Genomic DNA, 16,802 nt, shown 5'->3' with positions numbered 1-16,802 from the left:
AACTCTGCTATATGTATACTTCATTGTTCAGGGGCCACCGCAAAACCATCTTGATTCATTTCATTGAGGTTGCAACTTACTTTTTATTTTTCTACAAATAATTTTGCCTATAGATATTTCCCAAAATTGCTCTGGTATTTGTAACTTTTTCTGTACAATAGCCAGTGGCCCTCTTGTGGCCGATTCCACTGCTAGATCATTAATTTAACATCATTTCTTTCAGGGTCTGTGTCTCATCCAACACCCTTTTGAGTGATCAGTTCACAGATAGTATAGTGACTAATAGAAATGCCAATAAATAAATCTTTAGTAAGACACTTGGTAACTTTCTTCTAAAAATACTGCTCCTGAGCATCAGTGAAATTGTTCCAGCAAAATAATCCAGTGGCTATAATATAGACTGTGTTTGGTTTAGGCAGCAGAAGCAGCAGCATGCAAACCAGCTTGCCAAAGAAACTGACAAGAACATTAAAGAGTTTGGGGCTCTGCCTGCGACAAGCGAACAGGTATAAAAATGAAGAACATGGATCATTTGAACATAATGTTGGCTGATGTAAAGTATCTGAATGGCTTTAGTTATGTAATGAGAGCAATAATATGAATACTAGACGTTGACAACATCCAAGTGAGGTCTGTGTTTAAAATGAATGTTCAGTGCTATGTAGAAGTCCCGTAATAGGCCTCAACTGCAGTAAAATGCACAACAGCTTTCTGTAAGCAATTGCTCCTACCATGTATCAGAACTAAAGCACTATGACAAGAATTGCTACCACACAGGGTAATTACTATTGCTGCTGATGGTGTGGTGGTGTGACCTGTAGGATTAAGAGATTTAAAATGAGTGAATATGGTCAACAGATTATAATTATTTAATCACTTCTCTCATTCATGTTTGCTGCTTAAACTTTGCACATGGTACATAAATACCTCTGGACCTCCCCTTCCCCTTCCCCCCCCCCCCCCCCCAAAAAAAAAATTGAAGTGCCTCTTTTGCTTGTCCCTGGAGTCTGAAAGTTTGTGGTAAGAAACTCAACCATGTTGTTTGACCAGACTGTTCCCTCCCACCCTTGCTCCTGACTCCAAGATGGAAAAGTGGAGGTGATTGACTAAGGGCAAGTTGTAGCTCTTTGACCCTCCCTTTGAATTTGCAATGTGATCTATGTGGATGGGGAAATCTCGAGGAAATTCTCTCATGCCCTCCCAGTGTCCACTCTCAATAGGAGTAGATATTGGAAATTGATATTTTTGTGACACATGATTACAAGGTCGTTTCTCCTCTCAGGTACAGTTCAGGGCATACATTCAGCACTTCTGTCTTATAAATAAATCAGTGAGTTTCCCCTCCTCCCACTGATGCTCTGGGCTGTTGTTTACACAGTTTAAATTTTACAATATCAAAATATTCAGCAATTGTACAGTGCACCTACTTAATAGTTAATAAATAAGACAGAAGTTCTCACTAGTGGTTTACTGAAAGCTGTCTGGATATCTGATGCTGGATCCTCCTTAATTCCAGCTGTTAAATACCAATAAGACAGTTGAAAATACATTGCATTCCTAATACTACTTTTTCACAACTGCTGTAATAGTGATAGGGTTGTTATGTGAACCCAAATGGGAGGTAGTCCATACAGTCTCAAATGGGAGGGAACATGCCCATGATACCCTCTATTTAAAGTGTGAGGCCCATACTAACAGGAAGAAGGCGGCGGGGGGGACCCTTGAAATAACTTATTTGTAAAGCCTTGAACAAGAGCCAGCTTGTTTTATGTTGTTGTAAAAATCTGTCTATTTCCTCCAATAGCGTCAAAGAAAAATACAGAAAGATCGTCTTGTGGGGGAGTTCAGTACTGCACTAGCCAACTTCCAGAGGGTCCAAAGGCAAGCTGCTGAGAAAGAAAAAGATCTTGTAGCCAGAGTAAGAGCCAGCTCTAGGGTATCTGTAAGTATCCAGAAATATATTATTATACTCAAACATTATTTACATAAAACCTGCCTCTTTATTAGCTTGAGAGCAGCATTCTTACAGGAATTGTCAGTATTGCAGGAGATGTAGAATGTGCACACAATGCCTGCATAGTTGTGTGGTGGGGTTTTTTTTACTTTGCCTCTGAACACAAGATATTAAATTTAAAACTTGCATTTCAGTTTAATGGTTTGATTAAGGAAAATATAGCTTCATAATAATTCCTGATTTAAAAGATTTACTTTGTCCTTGTGCCTACGTATGGTTTTACAAAGGTGTTCATAGGTGCTCTGCATAGTGCATATTCCCTGATCTTGCTGTGGGAATCATATAGGTAGATCTTTGTATGTCTGTAGTGTCCCCTAAAGCAATAGGGATTCTTTTTGGATATAAGGATCCATCTGCTAGACCCCTTTGCAGGATTGAGGCTGTAATGGGCTATGGAGCAGGAAACATTGAGTAAAGTAGTAGCTTTCATTTAGAGTGGATGGGAATCTGGGAGGCAGTGACCATGAGATGGTCGAGTTCAGGATCCTGACACAGGGAAGAAAGGTAAGCAGCAGGATACGGACCCTGGACTTCAGGAAAGCAGACTTTGACTCCCTCAGGGAGCAGATGGGTAAGATCCCCTGGGGGACTAACATGAAGGGGAAAGGAGTCCAGGAGAGCTGGCTGTATTTCAAGGAATCCCTGTTGAGGTTACAGGGACAAACCATCCTGATGAGTCAAAAGAATAGTAAATATGGCAGGCGACCAGCTTGGCTTAATGGTGAAATCCTAGCGGATCTTAAACATAAAAAAGAAGCTTACAAGAAGTGGAAGGTTGGACATATGACCAGGGAAGAGTATAAAAATATTGCTCGGGCATGTAGGAATGAAATCAGGAGGGCCAAATCGCACCTGGAGCTGCAGCTAGCAAGAGATGTCAAGAGTAACAAGAAGGGTTTCTTCAGGTATGTTGGCAACAAGAAGAAAGCCAAGGAAAGCGTGGGCCCCTTACTGAATGAGGGAGGCAACCTAGTGACAGAGGATGTGGATAAAGCTAATGTGCTCAATGCTTTTTTTGCCTCTGTCTTCACTAACAAGGACAGCTCCCAGACTGTTGCGCTGGGCATCGCAACATGGGGAGTAGATGGCCAGCCCTCTGTGGAGGAAGAGGTGGTTAGGGACTATTTAGAAAAGCTGGACGTGCACAAGTCCATGGGGCCGGACAAGTTGCATCCGAGAGTGCTAAAGGAATTGGCGGCTGTGATTGCAGAGCCATTGGCCATTATCTTTGAAAACTCGTGGCGAACGGGGGAAGTCCCGGATGACTGGAAAAAGGCTAATGTAGTGCCAATCTTTAAAAAAAGGGAAGGAGGAGGATCTTGGGAACTACAGGCCGGTCAGCCTCACCTCAGTCCCCGGAAAAATCATGGAGCAGGTCCTCAAGGAATCAATCCTGAAGCACTTAGACGAGAGTCAAGTGATCAGGAACAGTCAGCATGGATTCACCAAGGGAAGGTCATGCCTGACTAATCTAATCGCCTTCTATGATGAGATTACTGATTCTGTGGATAAAGGGAAAGCAGTGGATGTATTGTTTCTTGACTTTAGCAAAGCTTTTGACACTGTCTCCCACAGTATTCTTGTCAGCAAGTTAAAGTAGTACGGGCTGGATGAATGTACTATAAGGTGGGTAGAAAGTTGGCTAGATTGTTGGGCTCAACGGGTAGTGATCAATGGCTCCATGTCTAGTTGGCAGCCGGTATCAAGTGGAGTGCCCCAGGGGTCGGTCCTGGGGCCGGTTTTGTTCAATATCTTCATAAATGATCTGGAGGATGGTGTGGATTGCACTCTTAGCAAATTTGCGGATGATACTAAACTGGGAGGAGTGGTAGATACGTTGGAGGGCAGAGATAGGATACAGAGGGACCTGGACAAATTGGAGGATTGGGCCAAAAGAAACCTGATGAGGTTCAATAAGGATAAATGCAGAGTCCTGCACTTAGGACGGAAGAACCCAATGCACAGCTACAGACTAGGGACCGAATGGCTAGGCAGCAGTTCTGCGGAAAAGGACCTAGGGGTTACAGTGGACGAGAAGCTGGATATGAGTCAGCAGTGTGCCCTTGTTGCCAAGAAGGCCAATGGCATTTTGGGATGTATAAGTAGGGGCATAGCGAGCAGATCGAGGGACGTGATCGTTCCCCTCTATTCGACATTGGTGAGGCCTCATCTGGAGTACTGTGTCCAGTTTTTTGGGCCCCACACTACAAGAAGGATGTGGATAAATTGGAGAGAGTCCAGCGAAGGGCAACAAAAATGATTAGGGGTCTGGAACACATGACTTATGAGGAGAGGCTGAGGGAACTGGGATTGTTTAGTCTGCAGAAGAGAAGAATGAGGGGGGATTTGATAGCTGCTTTCAACTACCTGAGAGGTGGTTTCAAAGAGGATGGTTCTAGACTATTCTCAGTGGTAGAAGATGACAGGACAAGGAGTAATGGTCTCAAGTTGCAGTGGGGGAGGTTTAGATTGGATATTAGGAAAAACTTTTTCACTAGGAGGGTGGTGAAACACTGGAATGGGTTACCTAGGGAGGTGGTAGAATCTCCTTCCTTAGAAGTTTGTAAGGTCAGGCTTGACAAAGCCCTGGCTGGGATGATTTAATCGGGGATTGGTCCTGCTTTGAGCAGGGGGTTGGACTAGATGACCTCCTGAGGTCCCTTCCAACCCTGATATTCTATGATAGTGTCTTTACTTATGTCCGTCTTTAAATTGAACTTTAGTTAATTTTAGAAAACTAAACTTTTGACATTTGGGAATGCAAAATTATGCTCTGATTTTTATTTTTATTTATTTATTTATTTTATTTTATTTTTTTGTAGTATAGGCTCAATCCTGACCTTTGACTCCATTAATACAACAGCACTGTGTATTGGCATAAAATATATTGCAGGCTGCTACCAAGCTCAATTTTCTCTCTTGCGCGCACACACTAGCCCCACGCTGAGAACATAAGTGGCATTTTGTTTTAGAGCTAACCGAAGTTAAAGCCCCTTTAATCTTGTTTCATTATGGGAATGTCGACAAACACTTCACTATGTGCCTATCACTCAAATAAAATGGTAATTTTTGCTTTTCCTACAGGCTGGTCCTTCAGAAGATGGTTACAAAGAAGGAACACTTGTCTCTTGGGACAGGTAGGATGGCTGTGCATAAACCTTATAACTTGTCTTGTAAATTGATTGGTTAACTCCAATAATGGGGACTTACTTGAGATACACTGTGTACTGTAGTCCCCGGTTTTAAGAGAACTTGTGTGGTGAAACAACATTAAGATCACTTATCCAGTGCATTTAAATAACCTATTTGTTAAGGCATGCTATGTTTCTTTTGTTTTGTTTTTTTTTGTACCCCTCTAAAAGCTAATGATCACAAGCTGCTAGTATTCTACAGAAGTTGAAATTAGAACTGAAAATATCAATTTCAATAATATCTTCTTTATTCTTTTTTCTATTTTTTAATTTTTTTTTTAAAGTTATTGCTTTAACACTGTCAGACTCAGTTTCTGGGTCTTCTGGCTTTTAATGTGTTCTGTTTGTTAACTGAAACAATGGAATTTGATCTCTCCCTCTCCCTGCAGAAGGAAATAGAAAACTAAAATTAGTTGCTGAAAAATGTAATACAGTTCTATTACAATAGAGCCCAGAAGCTTCAACAAAGATAAGGGCCTAATTGTGATAGGCATTGTACCAAACTCTCCTTCCTCCTAACCCCTTCCCCTCCCCCCCCCCAAAAAAAAAAAAGAAAAAAAACCACACCAGAGTTGCTGCCATCAAATGAATCTTTATCTCCATGTGTAATGGACTCAGAGCTAAGGATTTTACGTGTTTGAGTCATTCAGGTTAGATTTAGCTAACCCTGCTGCGTTCCTGATTATTTTCAGAGACTAAACCACCAACTGCAAGATAAGGGGGAGGAACAGGCTAGTGGGTGGACATATGAATGTTTAATAACCTTAAGTAAAAATGTACAAGCATAAGAAAAATTTTCAAAAGCCTTTTTAAAATTTGTATGAATTAACAAACATTAAAATGGAATGTGCTTCCTCTAGTTTGTGAGGATCTTCTGAAGAAAGGAGATGTGATAAGGAGCTTTCATCCAACTATGCCTATAGAGGACAACATAAAAACAGTTCAGCCTTTTGTCTTTTATCCTTCCAGATTAGGACAGCTGGGCCTCTAAAACTTGGATCAAGATGTTTAACTATTCAGTTTTATGGATTAATACCTGCATTTTCTTGAAGTGGCTTCTAAATCAGACTCCACTAACAAGGAAAGGCAAAATGGAGTACAGCCTCCAAATGACACTCCTTTCAGAATCCAAAGCAAAAGATGCGTTTAATATCTGCATGCTTAGTTAGAAAATGCTGAGCCAAAACACTAGGTTTTAAGGCAATGGTGGGCAAACTGTGGCCCACGGGCCACATCCAGCCTGTCAGGCCTTTTAATCCGGCCCTCAAGCTCCAGCTGGGGAGCAGGATCAGGGGCTTGCCCCGCTCCAGCCGGGGAGCGGGTTCGGCGGCTTACCGCTGCTTCCAGGAGCCACGCGGCATCTCCCCACTCCAGCTCCTATGTGTAGGGGCAGCCAGGGGGCTCTCTGCACGCTGCCCCTGCCCCTGCCCCCCGCAGCTCCCATTTCCCAGGAACCGCAGCCAATGGGAGCTGCAGGGGCAGCACCTCTGCATAGGAGCCATAGGGGGGCATGCTGCTGCTTCTGTGAGGTGCTTGAGATAAGCACTGCCTCCACTCCTGAGCCACCCCCTGCACCTCTGTGCCCCAGCCCTGATTCCCCCCCCGCACCCCTCAGTCCCAGCTCAGAGCACCCTCCTGCACCTCAAACCCCTCATCCCCCAGCCCAAAGCCCGCTCCCACACCCTGAACTTCTCATTTCTGGCCCCATCTCAGAGCCTGCACCCCCAGCCAGAGCCCTTACCCCCTCCTGTACCCCAGTCTCCGATTTCATGAGCATTCATGGCCCACCATACAGTTTTTATACCTTGGGCCACAAATGCCCACCCCTGTTCTAAGGAGTTTCATATGTCAAAGCTGTTTAATAGCTTGCTTGTATAACTTTCTTTATTGAGGGCCTGAGGATTCAGGCCTTTCACATCAACTGTACTTAGATTTTGCAAAGGTAAAAACATCATGTCTCGTTAATAGTGAATTTAATGTGTATTCTCTGTACTTCAATCTTTTTAACATGAAGTGTATTTCAACTTTGTGTATAAGAGCAGTTCAGCCGGTCTGAATATTCTTCGGGGGTTTTTTGGGGGTTGTTTTGTGGTTTTGTACAGTCAACCTCAAGCACAAGTGCAAGATGAAGACATTACAGAAGGTGATCTCCGTCTTATTGAGGAGAGAGAGTCCTCCATCAGGCAGCTTGAGGTAAGCAGCGCTGCTATGTGCAGCATTAGAACAAACTTGAGAATACTTCCTAATGTAGCAGGTATTAACGTTATTGGGAGGAATCCATCATTAAAAATTAGAAAATTATTTTTTTAATGCAGAAATTGCTTTTACGCAGTAAGTAAAGAACGGCACACGGAATTCCCTACGCAAAAACAACTTTTCGCTGTTCTATTAAGCAGTGCCATGGTCTACTAAGCTCTCTTGACTTCACTTGAGGAATAAGTAGTCACCCATATGTCTACCAATAAGATAGAACTTGGGTTTTCATGAAGATATCTCTAGAACTATGGGGTGGTGTTTTTTTGTTTTTGTTTTGTTTTTCCCCCAAAGACTTCTCCTCATCCTAAAGCATCTTTACAGACATGCAGTGTAGCCCAGTATTGCCATTCGTTCTTGTCCATGGCTTGTTCCTCCATTAAGTCCATCTTTTTTCAAAGGCAAATTTTAAATAAGATGCAAAATGTCCCCTCTACAGAATTTTCCAGGTGTAGGTATTTTTCAGTTCTTCCTGGTATCCATTGCCTTTAATATCATTGTCTGGAAATGCAGGATACCCATTTTTATTACATTTAATATGTTTAACTCCTATTTATACTATATATGCATATAAAGTACCAATAGTTTGGCACAGGAAATATTGACTCCAGTAATGACTGAATTTTTCTGGGACTGAACAGAAATGCTTGAGGACAATCCATCTGTCTGTGCATTCATCTACCAATAGCAAAACAAAAAACTTGGATGGGAGAGGCAGGGGAAATTCCAATATTTTAAATCAAAATAAGTACTAATGAATATATTAAATGACTCAGAAATGGAAATATAGTTTAAGGATTAATGGCATTGTGGCTGTTGTGGGTTTTGAAAAAGTAACTCCCTTTTAAAACACCAGTGGAAATGAATGATGGATTCCAGACTGACTGATATTATATTGAGCTCCAACAAACTCCACCAACAATTAAGAGTCTGGAATTTGACCTTAAACAGGCAATTTTGGTGACGCATGAGACAAATAAAATCCAGTCCTCTTTTTCTTCATAGGCTTTGCAATACTGATTGTTTAAGAACTTATTTTTGTGAAAAACCAAAGAGATATGGGTAATTAGATAAATAGGAAATGTAAGCAAAACAACAAGGTGACATGTCACTTTATCATAACCACATTGTAATAGTTAATATTGTGTATGTGTTACTGCCCTCTACTGGATTAAACTATTTTTGGTAACTAAGGGCTGGTCAATAAGAGTTGTACAAGTTTGAGTTAACAGACAAAGTTAAATTGCTGGAAAACCTTATGGGAAGACTTATTTCCGTTTGGTTTAAGTCACTAAAGAAATTATTTAAGGCATATTGACATAAGCTAGACTTAAACTGACAGAAGTGTGTTTACGTTGAATTTTGCACTAGTTTAACTAAGGTCATGTTTATGCAGAGAGTAAGCACTAGATTTCCACCCCAACTTGCTGCGCATTAATTCTCTGCATAGACAAGCCCTAAGCTAGTTTAAGAACACTTTTAGTTAAGCCATTGCAAGTTTCTGTGTCGACAAGACCTTAGAAATTGGCCTCTTGCACTAATAGGATGCACAGTGCAACTGATTTTGCGTATTTAGATGAACATGATAGTATTCTTTTAATCCAAATTAAAACTTGAGCTTGAAAAAGAATTTATATTAGCTTCTTGGCGCAGGAAACCGTAGCTGCCTTGTCTGAAATAATGCGCAATGCTTAGCCAACTACAGGAGTGTCCCATGGTATTTGCTAATTGTTTGTTTGTTTGTTTTTTTTTTTTAAATTTCTCTTGCAGGCAGATATTATGGACATCAATGAAATATTTAAAGATTTAGGAATGATGATTCATGAACAGGGTGATGTGATAGGTAAGCACAGATCATAAAATATTTTAGAAAATTTACATGAAATTTAGAAATTGGGGGAGAAAAGAGGATAATTTCCCACTGGTTTATGTAATTATTCATCATGATGAATAATGCTTGGATCTTATTTTTAAACCACAAAATCATGATTTTCCCGAAACTAGCAAAATGAAATTTGATGTTTTTGATGCAGCTTTTTTTGAGTTCTATATTGGCAGAGATTGTTGGGTGATCTGTTTAAAGTAGTCAGGAAATCCAGTACACTTGGAAAAATGGCTTTAACTGTAGTTTCAGGTCCTACTCCTTTGTTTTGAGTTTTGCTTCCAATTTTTGTGAGGTTTTAATTGCACTTATTTTTGTGAAATGTCTTTCTCCCCATTTCTGAGTGAATGACCAACCTAAAATGGGGAAAAAATGCAAAGTATAAAGAAACTTCAGGGGGAAAAAAAGCAACGTTTATTTCCTTGGTTCTTTATGTTGGGCAAAGCAAATTAAGGGTTTGTCTCCACTTACTGGGTGTGGTGATTGATCCACCGGGGGTTGATTTAGCAGGTCTAGTGAAGATCTGCTAAATAGACTGCTGATTGCTCTCCAATACTCCACCAGAACAAGAAGCATAAGGTAAGTTGACAGGAGAAACTCTTTCATCAACCCAGCATGGTGGAGACATCACAAAAGGTCGACGTAAATTACATTGACTCTGGTTACATTATTCATGTAGCTGGAGTCGCGTAACTTAGGTCGACTGAACCCCGTAGCGTAGACCTGCCCTAAGCTAAACCCACAACAGACACTGTTGTTCCAAAAAAAGATCATCCACACAGGGAGTTACACTGTTGTCATTATGTTGGTTTGATAATGCCAGTAAATTTACCTTGAGTAAGCCCTTAGTTAGTTCAGTAAATGCAAATTTAAATGCACACCATTTTGTCAGAGTACAACTAAATAACACTCTTCTAAGCAATATTCACAGACTGGCTATGGGGTGTGCGCACAGATGCGTGCACGACCACAAAACCTTCTCAATAATTACTGATCCACCAAATCTTTCAAACAAAACTTCCATCAATTGGATTTCATACCAAGTGGTATTCTTAAGAAGTTCTGGGTCACTCATTTCATCTGTCACCACTTTCTTCTCATATCTACACCTTTCTCTGAGCTGTAGGCACTCTTCAGTTCTCAAACACCAGCTTTCTGAGAAACTATCCTTATTGGTCCACATCCCAAGCCAACCCTCCGCTTCTAGAATACCTGAACTTGGAAGTTCTTACATCTGAAGTCAACCTTGAAATACTCTGGGCGCTTCAGAAGTTAGCCTGGTCATTGTTACAGTACACACAGGAAAAATGACAAATGAGGAAAGTTCCGTAATGCAGTAGGATAAAGTTTGTGTGTTAGTGAAGGTAAATGCAAGTCAAAAGTGATTGTTCTTGCACTTTGCTCTATGTGTATTTGAGTGTTTTATTTACTGTGTTTATCAAAGTTAGTTGTAATGCTTTTTAGGGATTGATTTATTTAGGGATACAAACTTATTAACTTTTTATTCAGGAGATTAAAATGAAAATAAATACCATGAGGTGATGGTAAACTACTACCTATAGGTCCTGTTTATACCATGTTGTTGATTTTTTAGCCATTAATCATTCAGAGGGTGGTGGTTTTGTCTTGCAGTAAGTACTTTACCTGATGCAATTGTACATAGAAATTCTAGGGGTAGGCTTGTTGGGATTTAATTTTGTGAGAGTAAATGTCTGCTCTGGGAATATGGAAGATCGGAACTGCAGCAGCTGTAATTGAATTAGTAACAGGTGGCAAACACATGAGGCTTTTACTGCATCAGGCTTTAATTGAAAATTTGACTTTTTCTTTCTTTTTAAAAGACAGCATAGAAGCCAATGTAGAAAATGCTGAGGTACATGTCCAGCAGGGAAACCAGCAGCTGTCAAGAGCAGCAGACTACCAGGTAATATCTGTGCAAACTGCCAGTCATCTATCAATAATTGTCCCTTTCAGTTGTTTGTCTTAAACCACAACTTCTATAATAAAAATTAGTTCTTCCTCGTTAATTGTTTTAACGGTTTGGAGACTTACTCAAAGGCCCAAGACTGGCATAGGATAGGATCTCTGGGTGACTGTTCCAAATTCAGCCCAGGCTGATAGTAACAAAAAGTCAGTGCCCTCTGAAAGTCTAAAAAACCATCATAACTGACCTTCTCCTTTCCAGTACAGTGAGGGAAGGATTGAATGTGCTTGGAGAATGAACCTATCCTTTACTTGGTAATTTCCGTAAGTCAGGATCGGGGTTCATTGGTAGGGCAGTGTAGGGAGGTTTTGTGCTGCTGCTGGTCAGGCTGCATAAATCTCTTCTGCACATAGAAGACTTTGCTTTCCAGTTTTTGCAGTGTTCACGGACTTTAAAAATAAAATGAAAGAGAAAAGTTTTAGAAACCTGTAAAAGGCTTCTTTTTTTTTTTTAAGTCTGTTTAGAGATCCTTAAATTTTGGCCTGTGTTAAAGATAATCTTATTAGTAATACATTCTTTTCCTTGAACACTTCTCTGCTCAAGTTGGCCTTCTCATTTTAAAGTCTTACACATGTTGCAGTTATAGCCAGGCAAACAGATCAATGGGGAAAATTTTATTAAATCTGTATTTGTCTGCTGGCTTGTAAGGGACAAAATAAGGTGGCCAGCTTTTTTCTAAAATATAGGCAGGGCTGGTAGCACCACTTATTAAGATTGCCCAACAGTTCCCGTTATAAGACCCTGTTTTCAGTTGCTTATAAGTTTCCACACTTTAATCATTTTGGCTGAAGTTTTCCAGAACACTTCAGCCAGGCAGACGCTGGAATGGAAAATGTATCTTAAATGATTCATCTGTTTCAAAGAACGAGGCTAGCGGAACATTCACAACTTTTGTCCACGCTAAAAAATTCTGGTGACCTTTTTATTTGAAAAGTTTTAGCATCCCATGGATTTTGGAGAGGGACTTGAAATTTGGCTGAGGAATGGCCTTTGTGTCAGGATGGGCCTTTTGACATCCCTGTGAAAATCCATCCAAATTTGGCCAAGTTATAAGCCTTTGGAAAAAAACAGAGTTCATACATACTCAGTAAAGACTTACTTGATATCTAGCAGCTAAAATATAATTATTCAGTCCTCACTGAGCATGCTCAAACCTCTCGCAGCTCCTAGTGCTGAGCATATTGCATATGTGCCATCCCCACAGAGCAACGGAGTATGCTTCCTCCAGTTCAGGGCTGTGAGGGTGAAGCCAGACCTTCCCTGTAATGGCTGATCCCAGCTATTCTGGGACTCAGGCCCTGGAATGTAGAGCCTGTCTCTCCTGCATTCACAATGACTTCCCTGCTGCTACCCAGGCAGCATGGAGGAGGAAGCCATCAGATTCATCTGCAGGGAGTGAGGGAGGAGGGAACCAGATTGCCATATGGGAAAGGAGTAGATTGGGACAAGGAGTCCAACAAGACTGCGATTGGAAGGGTGCAGGGGGAGAAACTCGGGCTGGCTCAGTAAGTAGACTGGAAGCTGGAGATGGGAGAGAATGGTTGGGCAAGGAGACTGGGAGTTAGCTTGGGAGACTGAGTGAAAGTGTGTTACTGGCGGTGGGGGTCTGGGAGCTGGCTGCGTGTCAGGGAGAACACTGACTTTTTACTGAGGGGAGGGGTGGAAGACTAGAACTTGGAGGAGATACCTACCTCCTGGTTCTTCATCCCAGTTTTCCCCTCCCCGCTTCTTTGTCCAGGTTCCAGTCCCAGTCTGTCTTCCTCCCTGGGCTCCTCGTCCTAATTCCCCACCTCCCAAAACACACCTTGGTTCCTTGTCCCAGGCTCCTGCACCCAACCAGCTCACAGCCCCTATCTCCACCCATACTCTCTGCCTCTGTCCCAGTCTACTCTTTCCACTGTCCCTCCCCCTCCACCCCTTACTGACAAAAAATCTATATATACATTCTCCCTGGCATCTCACAAGAAATGTAATGAATTTTTCCAATGTGAATTCCAAATACCCTTGAAATCTGAGTCAAGTTATAATTTTTATTTGTTTCCTGAACGACTTCTGCCTGTTAACCATTCACTGTCTTCATTGTCCTTTCTTTTTAAGTACACTGCTCATTTAGATTGTGTAAATAGCAGAACCACAGAAGCAGTTGCTAAGTAGTTCTTAACGCTGCACAACAATTATATTTTTGTATTCACAGCGCAAGTCCCGAAAGAAAATGTGCATCATCATTCTTGTGCTTGTCATTGGAGCAGTGGTTCTTGGACTCATCATATGGGCATCTACGAGATAAAACTGTGGAAAGAGCATTATTTAAATTCTGCAAGAAAACTCCTACAATCATTTTTGTCTGCTTCTGAAGCTGTTCAGTAAATGATGGTTCTGTACTTTATCACTGTTGCTTTTAAAAAAAAAAAAAAAAAAAAAACCTGAAAAATGACTGTTTGTACCACTAGTTGGTGTAACTTCCTTTCATTCTTGGATTTGAGAATGCTGTCTTGCCAGTATAGCCAATCAGTCGGCTTTATAAACTTAGTTTTCATGGTAAATTTAATAAATAAACACCTCTAAATATTTTGGGCTAATCAGAATTTTTGATAAAGTGAGGCATAATCTGCTTTGATATTTCTAAGTGTTGCCAAATGAAAACAGACTTTCCTGAACTTATTCTCATTGGGACAACACACTTATGGTCACAAATTATTTTTAAGCTGGTGAATAGGTCTTCCTACTCGCTGTCTCCTATGCATTATTCAAGATTATAACATAAAAGATCACGATGTAAGAAAGCTATCCTTCACTATTGAAGCCTTTGGATTAGGTGTTCAGTTTCTGTTTGACTAGGAAATCTTTCATAGATTTCATTTGTCTTTATCTGGCAGTAGGTATCTGTGTGCCAGGCAAAGCCTATTTTATAGGTAGAATGGATGGCAATAAATTATTAATATAGGCTTTTTGATTAAGCTCTTAAATTTAGAAATGAGACTTTGGGCCATATTTTTAGTCGGTATTCGTGCACCTAATTTATGTATACAAATCTCGTACTTTCATGCGTAAAATAAGTGTTGAAAATGATTATGCACAATGGAACATGTTTGACTGAACATCTGGGTCTAATTTTAGTTGTGGACTCTTAAGTATGATATTGGGAACAGTAGAAAATTTGTAGTTTCCTAATTGCACTTGAACTCCAGTGATCTGAACCTGCTGTTGTGGTACAAATACTTTGAACAGTACAGACCCCAGTTTGTAAAAAATGTATTTGTTTCTTACACAATCAGAGAGAAGGATTATATTTAAATTTGGTGTTCATGACTGATTAAGATCTCTATTTCCAAATGCCAATCAGCTGAACTGACTCAACTTGCTCAGAAGCTTGGCTTACAGCTTTCCAATGTTTTTCCTTTTTGTGCCATTTTGTACTGATCCATAATTAGAAAGGTGATCTATTTGCCTTTCTAATTGATATGATAGTGCACTAATCAAGAATATTGTGCAGATTAAAATGTCACTTAATCTGTATTTTATAAAGTTCTTGTACAGCAGTTTGATAGAGAATGCACTGTTTACATGACAAGATGAGATTTACTAATTGAGAACCATTTAACTGTAAGTATCTGTGGACTTAAAATTGTAACCATGAATCCAAAATAAAGATGTTTGTTTTTAAAGTGAAGGTTTTTCAGAATGGTTTTTCTGTACCAGCACACATCACTTACCAAGTGATTAAAACTCATGTAAAGGGGACACACTCAAATTGTAAGATGCAAATATGCAATCTGATCCACACAAGGACTTTACATCTGTGTGTGGGCCTGTTGACGTAAATGGGAATCCATGTGTATGAGTTCAGATTGCAGGGTCAAGACCCAGCCTTGGATAATGGAAATTAATGTCTTTCTGAAGGCTGGCTGTTCAGGAGGATATCTTTATTACCAGTTCTTTGTAATTTTTAATATATAGGATAGGAGCCCAGAATTACAGGAGGGGCACCTATAGATGTGTGTTAAATTTTGGAAGAAATACGCTTTAATTTCCAGTTCTTAGTGCTGAGGTATTTGAGTTTCGAACACTGCAGGGGTATGTTCTTTTATTTAAAATCTGTGGCTTTTTTTTTTTTTTGGTTGTGAGGGCGTGGCGATTGGAATCTCTTTAATTGCAGGAACATGGTCTGTTGGTTTTAGAATTTTTTATAAAAGCTTTTCTAAAAAAATGTGGGCCAATTTCTTTGTCCATTCTCAATCTTGGTTAGAATTGAGTATGGTGACCTAAAAGTGACTCTCTAACAATGTCACTGTGGGGTTGTTACACATTTACTTGGATACAGCAAGTAAAACCAACAAAAATACTTGTGATTCCCTAAATGTCAGAACTGTAAATACAAATTTAGGATCTGAGAATAGCTTTCTTCTTTCCCCTCCATCTTGTGACTCACCCCTTCACCCACCACTCCCTGGTATTGAAAATTCTGCAGGCACATACTGCCATCAGTTACACCTGTGCAAACTCATTGACTTCAAAGGGAGCTGTATGGGCGTAACTGAGGGCAGAACTTGGACTTGCAGTTGGAATTTAGTTGATAATTATGTTGCTGCACAAGCTAAAACTAGATACAGTTTGCTCTTTTAATTTGGATACCATGGAAATTGGCATGGTACAAGCAGCTAAATCGCACTTCAAATATTTAAGCATATACTTAACTTTAAGCACATGAGTAGTCCCACTGAAATCACTGGATTACTCATGCTTAGAGGTAAGCATATGTGTAAATGTTTGTAAGCTTCAGGCTGTAGATAATTTGCTCTCAGATTAATAGAGTATAGGGCCAGAAGAGGCCATTGTGGTCACCTCTCCTATAGACTTCAAGATCAGAAAGAACCAGCATGGTTATCTAATCTGACCTCCTGCACCTCGCAGGCCACAGACTCTCAGCCTCCCACTCCTACAATTGACCCATAACCTCTTGCTGAGTTATTGAACTCCTCAAATCATGGTTTAAAGACTTCAAGTTACATAGAATTCACCATTTACGCTAGTTTAAACCTGCAAGTGCTCTGTTCCCCATGCTGCAGAGGAAGGCAAAAACAAAAAAAAATCCAACAACCCCGTATCCCTGCCAATTTGACCGTGGGGAAATTCCTTTCTGACCCCAAATATGGTGATCAAGCCATACGACTTCCCAAATTAATTTTGTTTCAAGTCCAATAGCAATGGTTGAACTAGAGCATATCTTTTAGAAAAATGTCCAGTTATGATTGAAAAATTTCCAGTGATGGAGAATCCACTAAAATCCATGGTATATTGTTCCGGTGGTTAATTACCCTTACTGCTTTTTAAAAAGAGAAAAGTGTGCTTAACTTGTCTGTATTTGTCTAGTTTCAACTGCCACCCATGGGATCTTGTTTATACCTGTGTCTGCTAGATTGAAGAGCCTTCTGTCACATTTCTGTTCCCTGTGTGGGTACTTTAAACCTTGCATGCCAT

At 40.4% G+C, this 16,802-nt stretch overlaps 1 protein-coding gene across 2 annotated transcripts in view; it reads left to right on the top strand.

The window, feature by feature from the left end:
- STX7 (syntaxin 7) overlaps positions 1 to 14,983 on the top strand; it is a 51,242-nt gene extending 36,259 nt beyond the window's left edge. For both annotated transcript variants that reach the window (XM_074948448.1, XM_074948449.1), the window contains exons 4-10: positions 416 to 506; positions 1,805 to 1,942; positions 5,099 to 5,151; positions 7,308 to 7,398; positions 9,229 to 9,301; positions 11,182 to 11,264; positions 13,519 to 14,983. In XM_074948448.1, coding sequence (XP_074804549.1) covers positions 416 to 506; positions 1,805 to 1,942; positions 5,099 to 5,151; positions 7,308 to 7,398; positions 9,229 to 9,301; positions 11,182 to 11,264; positions 13,519 to 13,611 — 622 coding nt within the window. In that variant the 3' untranslated portion in view covers positions 13,612 to 14,983. The remainder of the gene's footprint in view (positions 1 to 415; positions 507 to 1,804; positions 1,943 to 5,098; positions 5,152 to 7,307; positions 7,399 to 9,228; positions 9,302 to 11,181; positions 11,265 to 13,518) is intronic.
- The last annotated feature ends 1,819 nt before the right edge of the window (positions 14,984 to 16,802 follow it).

The sequence above is a fragment of the Natator depressus genome, chromosome 3, assembly GCF_965152275.1.
Source record: "Natator depressus isolate rNatDep1 chromosome 3, rNatDep2.hap1, whole genome shotgun sequence".
NCBI classification, from domain to species: Eukaryota; Metazoa; Chordata; order Testudines; family Cheloniidae; genus Natator; species Natator depressus.
This window is presented reverse-complemented; position numbering and strand designations above follow the sequence as displayed.